This window comes from Sus scrofa, chromosome 11 (genome assembly GCF_054392235.1).
Source record: "Sus scrofa isolate SSC_HxYL_T2T_F1_AM1 chromosome 11, Sscrofa_HxYL_maternal_Yorkshire_Landrace_v2.0, whole genome shotgun sequence".
NCBI classification, from domain to species: domain Eukaryota; kingdom Metazoa; phylum Chordata; class Mammalia; order Artiodactyla; family Suidae; genus Sus; species Sus scrofa.
The window spans coordinates 16,680,120-16,692,127 of record NC_139393.1 but is presented as its reverse complement, the minus strand read 5'-3'; the positions used below and the strand labels follow the sequence as shown (position 1 = coordinate 16,692,127).

General features: G+C 48.5%; 2 protein-coding genes across 22 annotated transcripts in view; both read right to left on the bottom strand.

The window, feature by feature from the left end:
* Positions 1-2,547, bottom strand: part of DHRS12 (dehydrogenase/reductase 12) — a 47,988-nt gene extending 45,441 nt beyond the window's left edge. For 15 of the 21 annotated variants that reach the window (XM_084981715.1, XM_084981717.1, XM_084981704.1 and 12 more), the window contains exon 1: positions 1,997-2,520. In XM_084981715.1, coding sequence (XP_084837841.1) covers positions 1,997-2,188 — 192 coding nt within the window. In that variant the 5' untranslated portion in view covers positions 2,189-2,520. Of the gene's footprint in view, positions 1-1,996 lie in introns of all 21 variants that reach the window. The other 6 variants (XM_084981721.1, XM_084981727.1, XM_084981728.1 and 3 more) reach the window with 3 other exon arrangements.
* CKAP2 (cytoskeleton associated protein 2) overlaps positions 1-12,008 on the bottom strand; it is a 327,617-nt gene that overhangs the window by 29,828 nt on the left and 285,781 nt on the right. The gene's annotated exons all lie outside the window — the stretch shown is intronic.

Sequence of the window (12,008 nt, the reverse complement as noted above, 5' to 3'; positions counted from 1 at the left end):
TCACTGAGAAAAGATTTTCTGGCAGAGGAAAGAGGCACCTAAGAAAGAGCCAAGGGCCGGGGAGTCAGTGAACTGGGGCCCTGAGCAGGAGAAGGCCCTGGTAGGGGGCAAGTGAGAGTTTCCCCAACCACAACAGGTCCAGAAGAGCAGGCCATAGAGAACACGCCCCCAGGAAATGCCCCCAGGGAAAAGGCCCCCAGATCCCCCCCTCCTCCCAGGCCAAGAGGCTGAGAGCCTTTTCCCTGTGACACAGCTAGAGGAGACTTTCACCTCTGGGCTACCACCCTGAGCCTATTAGAGACTAGGTTTTGCTGAGAGCTGGGCTCCTGTGGATTAAGCCTCTTCCTCCAACGCCAGGCTGTGTTGCCAAGAAGGCGGTACCAGGATGGCCTGCAGGATGCGTCACACCTCCCTTTGTCTTCTGCCTTCAACACAAGGATTCCATCCCAATCCAATCTGTTGTTAATTTAAAAAATCAGCTTTTTTTTTTTTTTTGCATCCTCCTTCCCTTTTTTAATCTTTATAAACTATTGCTACCAGTCCTATTTTTCAAACTCAGAGAGGTAAACGACGTGCTCAGAGGCATGAGATGGTAGGTAATAAAGCCACTCTTTCAACACCCAGCCTAGGGCATCTTTTACCCCACCAGTGGTTCTCAAAGAGTGGTCCCCAAACAAGCAGCATCAGTAGCACCTGAGGATCTGTGTACAGAGCCAGAGTCCAGGATGAGGCCCAGCAGCCTGCGGCTTCAGGCACCCTCCAGGTAATTTTGATTCAATCCAAACAACCACTGTACTTAGTATTTTTAATAGGAATCACCAGGAGGCAAGCTCCCAGGCTTGCTCCCTCCAATTTACCCAATAAAATTTGCTAAGGTTCCACCTACACCTGCTAGGAGATTAGGAGTCAGCTGTTGTTGAACTGCCCCTGGTAAATCTTCGGTTCAGGCAAGTTTAAGAATCTGTGACTAGATCCTGCTGCCTCGGGGCCCAATATAGGGAAGCTTTATAAAAATCCAATTAAAAAAACACTGTAAACCCAAACTACAGACTCTCACATTGGAGTCAAAGTAAGGTGCTCTCTTTTCTTCCAATTCACTAAATGCACAAGAGCAGGGAAACCCGCCTAAGTCCGCACCCCTAAACTCCACAAAAAAGTCTGCGGAGCGAATTTTAGAAGCTTGCTTTCCCAGGGCAGGAAGCCTGCTCAAGTTCTTTGTGCTGCATTCTATGCAACATGGAGAGACCCAGCAGATTGTGGCCACTGCAAGTACACCCCTTTGAAAGAGAGAGACCGCCCGCCACTATATTCACTTAGATTCAGTGGGCTGGGGTTGACCGCTACACTTCCCACATTCTCTGCAACACTGACCCCTGGGAGGGTCTGCCTTTTTTCCAAAAGGATGTGGGGTGAACGGAAGGGAGCAGCAGCTGACTCCCCTTGGAATGATGCCTGGAGTCCTGGTATGATGGTAATTTGCCCAGGCTGCCTTAGGAACTGATAAAAACTCTAGTGTAGGGAGGGGAGGAAGTCTCTGAAAGATGGCTGGGCTACAGAGGAGAATCACCTGTAGGATTTTTAAAAAATACGTCTAGGCCCCAGTGCACACCAACTGAATCAGAATCTCTAGGGGGAGGATCTGAAAACTGGCACCTTAGATTCTCCGCCGGTGATTTTTGATGTTCAGACTGGTGTGAGAACCACTGCCAGAGCCTAATTAATTCTAAGATAAAAACCACCTCTCCAACTCCCAGAAGTGGCCACCCCTTAAAACCACAGTGAGGTGGAGGACCGGCTAAGGTACAGTGAGAGTGCCTTTCACTGGGCCGGTGAAACCATCAAGTACCATTCAGCCGACACCGCCCTGAAACCCGCGCCCAGAAGGTTCCAGCCGGAGGGAGAGGTCACAATCCCAAAGCCGCAATTATATTAGTAAGAAAAAGACCACACCCAGGAAAGTACTAAGGGGAGTCTTGACTAGCAATTTAGAACTAACCCGCTCTGACGCCGAAAACATCCCCTCGGAGACTGTTCCTGGGGTACGCCCAGCAGGGCGCCAAGGTAACGCCGGGGAAGCTCGGAGACGCCCGGGCTGCCTGACGTCAGTGGGTGGGGCCCTGGCGCGGAAAAGCCCCGCCCCCAGCGCCAGCCCCTCCCCTCGGACGCCCGCGGGGTCCGACAGCTGCATCGAGGGGTTGGGCTACGCCCGCCGCCTCCACCTCTGCCTGCCCGCTGCGCGCCGGCGGTGCCTCCGTCACCTGATGAGTCCAAGAGGTAGTGAAGAAGCAGTGGGCGCGGCCGGGCTAACTGTGCTCGCGGGTGCGAGGTAGACCACGTGACGGCCGGACGGCCCCGCCCCCTGGCCGGCAGCCCCTACTGCCCGCAGCCGCCGGCGCGGTATCCCCGGCGTCCTTACTTGGTGTATTCGCGCAGTCCCTTGGCGAACCACGCGGCGCTACGGTAGAGGAGCGTGGCAGGGCGCACGCCGCATGCAGAGTCCCGCGGCCCCACGCTCCCGGTGCTCCCGTCCCGCACCCCCCCTCCCCCGTCGCAGCGGTTACATCATCCCGGTTATGTAAGAGCTGCAGCCTCCGGGGCTTTTCTCCACTGGGAATGCGGCGGGGTCTCAGTAGGATAGGGAACGCCCACCTGCCCCTGGAGAGCGTCCCCTCCAGCCCCAGCCTCCGAGGACAGGAAGAAGGAGGGGAGACCCTGCTGCGGCCGTGCTCGAGGTCCGCGTGCTCACCTCGGGTTGAAGCTGGGCGTCACTGCGTGTTTGGGGAATACCTGCCTGCTGGTATAACTGTGAGGCAAAGATGGCACCGCATCTCACCTACAGTTTGATGACCCAGAAAATAGTGTGGAATGAAAACGATGAGGTTTACTGATACTAAAAAGATGTCTCCATTTGATGGGTTTTATCTTAAGAGTTACTGAATAATTAGCATTTTCTAAGTTCCCACCTGTCTTATTTCACGAAGTACTCCCATTAACTCATCAGAGGTCGGCTCAAGAACGTGCACACAATGACACGGCTGGGGAGAAGCCGGGCTGGGTCTCCCTCCAACAGGTCTGTCTCCAAAGTTCAGACTTTTGCCACTAGTTCTGCAACGTCTTGCAGTGCCAGGGAGGAGCCCTTCAGCTCCTCCAAATCTTCATCGGTGTCCCCAATCCCTCAAAGCCAAATAAACATACGGCCCCCTTCTGGGACCACTCCACATCTGACCTCCACCCCTAACTCTGGGTTAGGGATGGCTCACTCCGTTAAATTCTGTGTGGGTTTACCCAACTCACTCAGGGACCAAGCCGCTCTTACATAAAATGTGCGGAGACCAGCTGTTTTAATGGCCTCATTACCTAGGATATAGGATATGGGATCACTGCCCCCTCCCAAGTGGGCATGTTTTTAATTCAGAATACCTTTTGAAATAAATTTCCCCAGAACAGCCTGCCCCTCTGAACAGGACTGTGAGGTGCCACTGCACTGCTCTTTTTCTTGACAGAGTGATGAAAGGAAGTTTAAACAAGTGGCAATCTGCAAAGCCACCAGCCTGGGGTGACTTTCAATGCCAGTCGAGTTAAACTGGGAGAAGATTTTGGACCCCCAGAGTCACCCGGCTGTGCTTTGTACACTCGGCTTTGTGTCAGTGATGGAAAAGGCATCAGGCTGCTCTGAATCTCTCTCGCCACCTCAGGAAATGTGCTTTTGGCTCGCAGAGGGGGTGAGAAGTTCTTTTGAACCACACAGTGTGTTGAGGGCATCAGCAGCACCTTGCAGTAAAAGGGTAGGTGGAAACCCAGCTCTCTCATCCTGCCATGTAAACCCCAGGACGCCGCAGGCCCACTCCATCTTAGTTTTCTTATTTGTGGAATGGGAACGAGTATGCTCCCTTCGTGGGCTGCTTGTGATGATTTAAAGACATCTGTCAAGAGCTTAGCAAAATGCCTGGTTTCCTACAAGGTGATTTTAAAAAATGGTCACTTCTTAAGGCTTCTCCTCATTCTTTCCCTCCTGCGCTGCAGCCATGGGCCATGTACATTCAACCCACGTTCCATGAGTGCACGAAGCATATGATGTTTATCCTCAAATCAGCAAGTATCCACAGGGTACCTTCTCTATGCATTGTACACACTTCAGAAGGGGTTTAAAGGAAATACAACCTCATCCCAAAAGGGGCCTCCATTCTCCCCTGGGTGACAAGTAACATAAACACACAAAAAAGAAACAAAGGGCAGGATGAGATTAATGAGAAAAGGGTCCAGGTTAAGTAGGAGTTAGCTGGAGTTAGTCCTGTTTTGTCACTGATTATCAGTGTGACCCTGGGTTATTACTATTGTGATTAAATTTATTGAGGGTTTCATATACCCAAACATGGCAAATTATCTTAGTAATACAGTGACCTAATAAGGTTGCTCTCGCTATTATCTCCATTTTCCAGATGAACAAACTGAAACTTAGAGGGTAAGTCACTTGGCTGAGGTCACAATAAATACATGCTGGAGCCAGGATTTTTTTGTTTTGTTTGTTTTGGGCCATGCCAGAGCATTGACGATGCTGGATCCTTAACCCACTGTGACACCAGGGGGACTCCCTGCAGCTAGGATTTGAGTCACGCAGTGTGATTCCAGAGCCAGCAACCTCCCACTGGACCCTGTGGTATGGGGGTGAGTCACTTAGTCTTTTTGGACCTCGGTTTTCTTACCTAAATGAAAAGGAGATCAGGTAGATGATATCTGGGGCCCCCTTCAGCTCTGACTTTCTAAGACTAATAAGAGAATTACACGAAGATGTTAAATAAGTTAGGCCCAAGGTGCTTTTAAAAGAGCGACATCCAGTGGGTGTAGTTGCTTCATTTCACGTGGGTAGAAAGCCCGGAAAATATTTCTTCTCTGCCCCCGGTTCCAATGTGCTACTCAAAAGCTGCACAAAGAAACCAAACTCCAAAGCTTCCTTCTAATTGATTTAGAGCCCTGAAACTAATTTTGACCAAATTGGAAGGAGAAGCAGAAGCGGAAGACTGAAAAATCCATGGCTTTCTGCACAACAGATACACATGATGGGAAGTCTGAGTGTACACACACACACACACACACACATATTAATGTTCGCATCTCTTCCACTGAAACTCAGTACCAGTTTCTCTAGCCCAGTTGTCATGACAACACCAGCTGCCAATGAGATCATGGAAGACAAGGTTATAATGGCAGTGGTGCCTTAATATTTTACCTGGCAAACCCACTTAGATAATAAGATGAATAACCATAAATCATAAATCCATGGGAAGCCCAGGCATCGATCATTGTATGTGTTTAGTGTGCATTTGGGGGTGGGGAAGAAATGAAAGCAAGGGGAAGGGAAAGAAAAGGAAGGAGGGTGAGGCAGGGGGCGGGGAGGAAGGTCTCAGATGCCGATCCCTGGTATTCCTCAGTGTCCTGACCTGCCTGTGCATGGATTAAGAACTGGCCTCTTCTGTATGGACGAAAAGGGCTGGGGGCTCCCAGCCTTAATCACAAAAGGCTTCTAAGAAACCCAAGGCTCCTGTTTTCTGGGGTTCACGCTAAGGGAGGAGAGAAGCAGCCCAAGGATGATGTGGCAGACAAGGACCCACCCAACTGTCACCCAGTGGGGGAGGCTAGACCCCACTGAGAACACCTTTCTGGTTGCCTCCCCGAGTCCCCTGACAGACAGGCTCTCCCCTGGCGCAGCTGTCTATTGCCCATCCAAAACAACTCCCTCAAGAGCAATCCATTCGGTTTGAGGGTTTCCTTCCTTTCACAGGAAACCAGTCACTGGGTGGGGTGAGGGCCCCTGGTAAGAGCTGTGTCACTGTGGAGGTGGGCGGGGCAATTCTGCTTACACCCTTTTGTGTGCTTGAATTTTGTACTTATGTTCATAGATTACTTACGTTAAAAAGCAATGGGGGAGTTCCTGTTGTGGCACAACAGAAACGAAACCAACTAGGAACCATGAGGTTGTGGGTTCGATCCCTGGCCTCGCTCAGTGGGTTAAGGATCTGGCATTGACATGAGCTGTGGTGTAGGTTGCAGACACGGCTTGGATCTGGCATTGCTGTGGCTGTGTAGGCCGGCGGCTACAGCTCCATTTCGACCCCTAGGCTGGGAACTTCCATATGCCGTGTGTGCGGCCCTAAAGAAAAAAAAGCAAAAGTCCACCTTCTTTCCCCAGCCTTGTCCGCCTTCCAAGACCTAGACACGTGGACAGTATTCACCAAGGCCAGTGCAGTCATGAGCCCTGGGTAGGTCAGCCACCCTGTAACCAAACTGATGAAAGAAAAGATTTCACAAAAGGGGCTTGCGTGGTTCTGAAACTCTCACACAGCCTGTTTCCAGAGCTGTTGTTTCCTGGCAGGCAGGTTTTGAGCACGAAAGCAATAGGTTTTCTCTGGTGGGGCCTGGGGGTCAGAATCGAACGCTCTGATGCTCTGCCAGGTTGTAGCTTGCCCTGACCAGTGCCTGTACCTCCCAGTTCCCGCCACTGGGCAGGGGAAAGGGCCTTCAATGGGGCGGGGGAAAGGGCGGCAGACACACAGCTGCCAGAACTGGGATCAAGAGTCAGAAGACCTTCGTTCAGCTGATGCCTCTCTGAGGCTCTGTGTCCCCTCTTTATGGCCCTATGGCCCTATCTCTGTCCAGTCCTCGAGAGGACCGTTTCTCCTATTTGACAAATACTTCACTTGCGACATGCCAAGCACTGTTCTAGCTCATTTCAAATGAGGAGACCGAGGCACGCAGAATTTCAAGGCATGTCCGCCATCACAGTAGAATCTGCAAAGCCCCACAGCTGGGATTCCAACCTGTCTAGACTCCACACAATTAACCCCTTTTCTGGAAGGATGGGACACTTCTCACTAGAGCTTCTGCTCAGTTTTTTCTTTCAGTCACTTCTGTGGGACTGGAAACTTCCTCTACCACCTCCTTCCCCTTTCTGGTGGGTTGATCGGTTCTTGTTTTGATGGAATGGCTTCAAGTTCCTACAGGTGCCTCCACCAGCATTCCTCCCACCCCTAACTCTCCCCACCCCCCTGAGTCAGAGGTAGTCGGAGACCGGAGGCACTAAGACCTCCGTCAACTAAGAGTGAGACTGGGATTTTGCATATTTAAATTTTTTTTTTTTTGGTCTTTTTTTTTTTTTTTTAGCTATTTCTTGGGCCACTCCCGCGGCATATGGAGGTTCCCAGGCTAGGGGTCGAATCAGAGCTGTAGCCACAGGCCTACGCCAGAGCCACAGCAACGCAGGATCCGAGCCGCATCTGCAACCTACACCACAGCTCACGGCAACGCTGGATCGTTAACCCGCTGAGCAAGGGCAGGGACCAAACCCGCAACCTCATGGTTCCTAGTCGGATTTGTTAACCACTGCGCCACGATGGGAACTCCTAAATTTTTTTTTTTTATTATTAGAGTATAGTTGATTTTTTTTTTATTATTAGAGTATAGTTGATTTACAGTGTTGTGTCAATTTCTGCTGTACAGCAGAGTGACCCAGTCACACATATACATATATACATACATCCATACATTCTTTTTCTCATATTATCTTTCATCATGTCCTATCCCAAGAGACTGTACAGGGTCCCCGTGCTGTACAGGAGGACCTCATTGCTTACTGCATTCTAAATGGAATAATTTGCATCCACCATCCTCCTTGTCATCCCACTTTCTCCCCCCTCCCCCTTGGCAACCAAGTAGGTGAGTCTATTTCTGTTTCGTAGATAGGTTCATTTGTGCCTTATTTTATTTTTATTTTTAGGGCCGCACCCATGGCATACGGATGTTCTCAAGCTAGGGGTTTAATTGGAGATGCCCGTGCCAGCCTACATACACTACAGCTGCAGCAACACCAGAGCTGAGCCACGTCTGTGACCTACACCACAGCTCATGGCAACCCCAGAACCTCAACCCACTGATGGAGGGCAGGGACGGAACCCACACCCTCATGGATACTAGTCAGGTTCTTAACCCACTGAGCCAAAACGGGAACTCCTTTGTGCCATATTTTAGGTTCCATTAAATACATTCACATTGTTGTGCAACCATCACCATCCATTGCCAGAGCTTTTCATTTTACAAAACTGCAACTGCACCTATAATCCATGAACTTCCCCCTTCTCCTGGTCCCTGGCAACCACCATTCTACTTTCTTCTCTAAGAAGCTGAATGCTCTAGGGACCTCCCGAAAGTGGGCTCTTACACTATTTGCCCATTTCTGACTGATTTATCTCACTTAGCATTGTGTCTTCCAGGTTCATTCATGTTGTGGCATATGTCAGAATTTCCTTCCTTTCAAGGCTGAATATCCGTCCATTGTACATACACCCCATGTTTTGTTTATCCCTTCATCCCTCAGTGGACACTTGGCTTGTTTCCACCTTTTGCCTACTGTGAATAATGCTGCCGTGAACATCGGTGTGCAAACATCTTTTCAAGACCCTGCTTTCAATTCCTTTGGGTATAAAACCAAAAGTGAAATTGCTGGATTATATGGTAATTTTATTTTTAATTTTTAAAGCAAACTCCATACTAGGTTTTTTGTTTGTTGGTTTTGGTCTTTTTAGGGTCGCACCCGCCGCATATGGAAGTTTCCTGGCTAGGGGTCAAATCAGAGCTGTAGCTGCTGCCTACACCACAGCCACAGCAACGCTGGGTCCGAGGCGTGTCTTCAACCTACACCACAACTCACAGCAACACCAGATCCTTAACCCACTGAGCGAAGCCAGGGATCAAACCCATGTCCTCATGGATACCAGTCGGGTTCATTACTGCTGAGCCACAATGGGAACTCCTCCATGCTGTTTTCAATAGCAGCTGTACCATTTTCTATTCCCGCCAACAGTGTACAAGGATTCCAATTTCTCTACATCCTCTCCAACACTTGTTATTTTCTGGGTTTTATTGTTATTTTCTGGTAGCCATTCTAGTGGGTTTGGAATGGTATCTCTCTATGGTAAATTGCTATTTTTGTTCTGTACTTGAAAACGCATTTTATAATTTCTTTGATATTCAGGTGCTGCCTTCTTCTTGTATTCACTGCCTAATACATCATCTCTCTCTCTCTCTCTCTCTTTTTTTTTTTTTTTTTGCTACATCCAGGACATATGGAAGTTCCTGGGCCAGGGATCAAATCTGAGCTGCGGCTGTGACCTATGCCATAGCTGCAGCAACGCCAGATCCTTAACCCACTGCAGGGCCAGGGATTGAACCTGTGCCTCTGCAATGACCTGAGCCACTGCAGTCAGGTTCTTAATCTATTGCACCACAGCAGGAACTCTTCTTAATCACACTCACCCACACGTACTATTGGAAGGATGGTTTGCTTCTTAGGTATGTGGTTTTATAGATGTTCCTAACGCAGAATCAAATCACCTTTTCTCTGTCATGAGCTTTACTTCATTGCTAGGGACCACTGAGCTTCCCTTAGGTGAGTCATGTGGCCTTGATCTAAAAGGCCCCTCAATCATTTCATGTCACTCAAATCAGGGAGTTTGGCTTCAGTCAGGCTCATTTGTTTGGCACATGAGGCGGGGAAACAACAACTATTTTCTCCAGCTGAGCTCCCAGTAGTTCATTTGGCAAAATAAAACATCAAATTACTGGTTTTTCCATTTTGATTCACAAAAATGATAGGCCATGCCTGTTATGGAGAATGTGCCTATTTGAATGGGTCTTTTTTTTTTCAGGGCCTCACCTGTGGCATATGCAAGTTCTCAGGTTAGGGTCCAATCAGAGCCATAGCCACTGGCCTATGCCACAGCCATGTGGGACCTGAGCCACAGCTGCCCTACACCACAGCCCAAGGCAATGCTGACGGATCCTTAACCCACTGAGCCAGGCCAGGGATCGAACCCATGTCCTCATGGATACTAGCCAGGTTCATTAACCACTGAGCCATGATAGGAACTCCCCTATTTAAATGAATCTTATGAATATTGGTCACTTTTGAGGCAGATGGCCTTGCCTTGACAATGGACAGAAGTTCATGGTTATGAATGGAAAAAACAGATTGCTGAGTAGTATGAATGTGATATAAATTATACAAAATTAGTGACCTTTTGGGGATGGGGAGTTAAGGGTTTGAAATCCTTGATGTTTTTTATACCCTATGACACTCCTGAATTTGTAGCCATAAGAATGTATGCCTTTTGTAATGAATTGAAAGTTTTATAAGTTATTTTAGGAAACTAAAAGGGTGCAGAAAAGGGACCACACGAATAATCTCCCGCCTCCAGCTGTGGAGAAATAGCCCTGTCCTGGGTCAGATTCCCCCGAGGCAGAGTCTGAGGTGGGGCTTCACGTGTTGTGATTTACTGAGGAACCGTCTCAGGAGAAACGCACATGAGACAGGAAGGACAGGAAAAAGGAAGTTGGCGTGGATGCAGCTCCTGGGAAGTCTGGCCTGACCCTTGGGGAGCTCAGGCACATAAATGACAGCAGAGTTTGGCCCTCCCTGAAGCAGGGGTGCCCTCGTCTCCCCCTCAGTCCTTAGCAATAAGTAATCTCGTGTGTGCATGTGCCATGGGGGTGGTAACTCATGCCCCTCCAGGCAAGCTGCTCTGCCCAACCAAACTCAGGCTCCAGGAGAGGCTGCAAATGTGAGCTGAATCTTTCACACCTGCCACAGCTGGGGTGGGACTGCTGGTGGCACAAGGCAGCCCAGCAGAAGCTGCGCCCCAGCCCCTCGCCCAGCGAACGGGGAACTGAACTGAAACTGGCTTCTTTATAAGCAACCTTATCAGCTGTAGATGGATTCTTGCGAAATGCCTTTTTTGTGTGTGGCTATGGAAAAGTACCGGCTACAGGACATTTTAAAGGCTAAAATATTCAAATGAGGAGATTAAGAGTTAAAAAAAAAATGGCTTGGGAGAATCCAATCAGACTAAAAGAATTTTTTTTTTTTTAATTTCACAGACTTCTTTTTTTAAATTGAAGTATAGTTGATTTACAATGTTGGTAGCAAGTGTCCAGCATGGTGACTCAGGTATGCACATACAAATTCTCTTTCAGATTCTGTCCCCTTATAGGTCATTATAAAATATATAGTTTCCTGGGCTATCTAGTAGGTACGGCTGGTTATTTGTTTTATATACAGTAGTGTGTATCTGTTAATCCCAGCCTCCTAAGTGATCCCTCCCCCCCTCCCTTTTGGTAACCAGGAATTTTTCTATGTTTGTGGGTCTGTTTCGGTTTTATAAATAAGTTCATTTTTATCGTTATTTTAGATCCCACATATAAATGATATCATGTGATATTTGTCTTTCTCTGGCTTACTTCACTTCTATAATAACCTCTAGGTCCATCCATGTTGCTGCAAATGGCATTATTTAGTTCTTTTTAATGGCCGAGTAATATCCTATTGTATATATGTGCCGCATCTTCTTTATCCGTTCATCTGTCAATGGACATTTAGGTTGCTTCCATGTCTTGGCGGCTGTAATACTTGTACTGCTTTGTGCTGCAATGAACATTGAGGTGCATGTGTCTTTGAATTGGTACAGCCACTATGGAGAACAGTATGGAGGCTCCTTTAAAAACTAAAAATAGAGTTACCATATGATCTTGCAATCCCACTCCTGGGCATATATCCAAAGAAAAGTATAATCCAGATGCAAGATTCTTGCAATTGGGAAAATCATTAGAAGGAGTCAGCACTGCCAGTCAGGGCAGAGCTGTTCAGCCGAGGCAGTGAATGTTCTAACCTGGGTATCCATGGTTTCCTGTGGGTGGGGGTGTTTTTTTGGTAAACTTTACGGACAATGTGTATCTTATCATTGATTATCTCTCCCTTGCTGCTTGAGTGGCTGAGAACATTCAAAGCCAGATTTGAACCTCAGACTAAGTAACCCAGGGACTGTGGCAAATTAATAAAAAGCAGGGACTGATCTTAGAGGGGTGAACTGTAAGGTCGAACATTTGCTGGGCTGCCTTGACATCTGAGCTTCACAGAGGCCCGAAGGCCTAGCTCTGAGTTCCCTGCTCTCAGATCGGCCCCC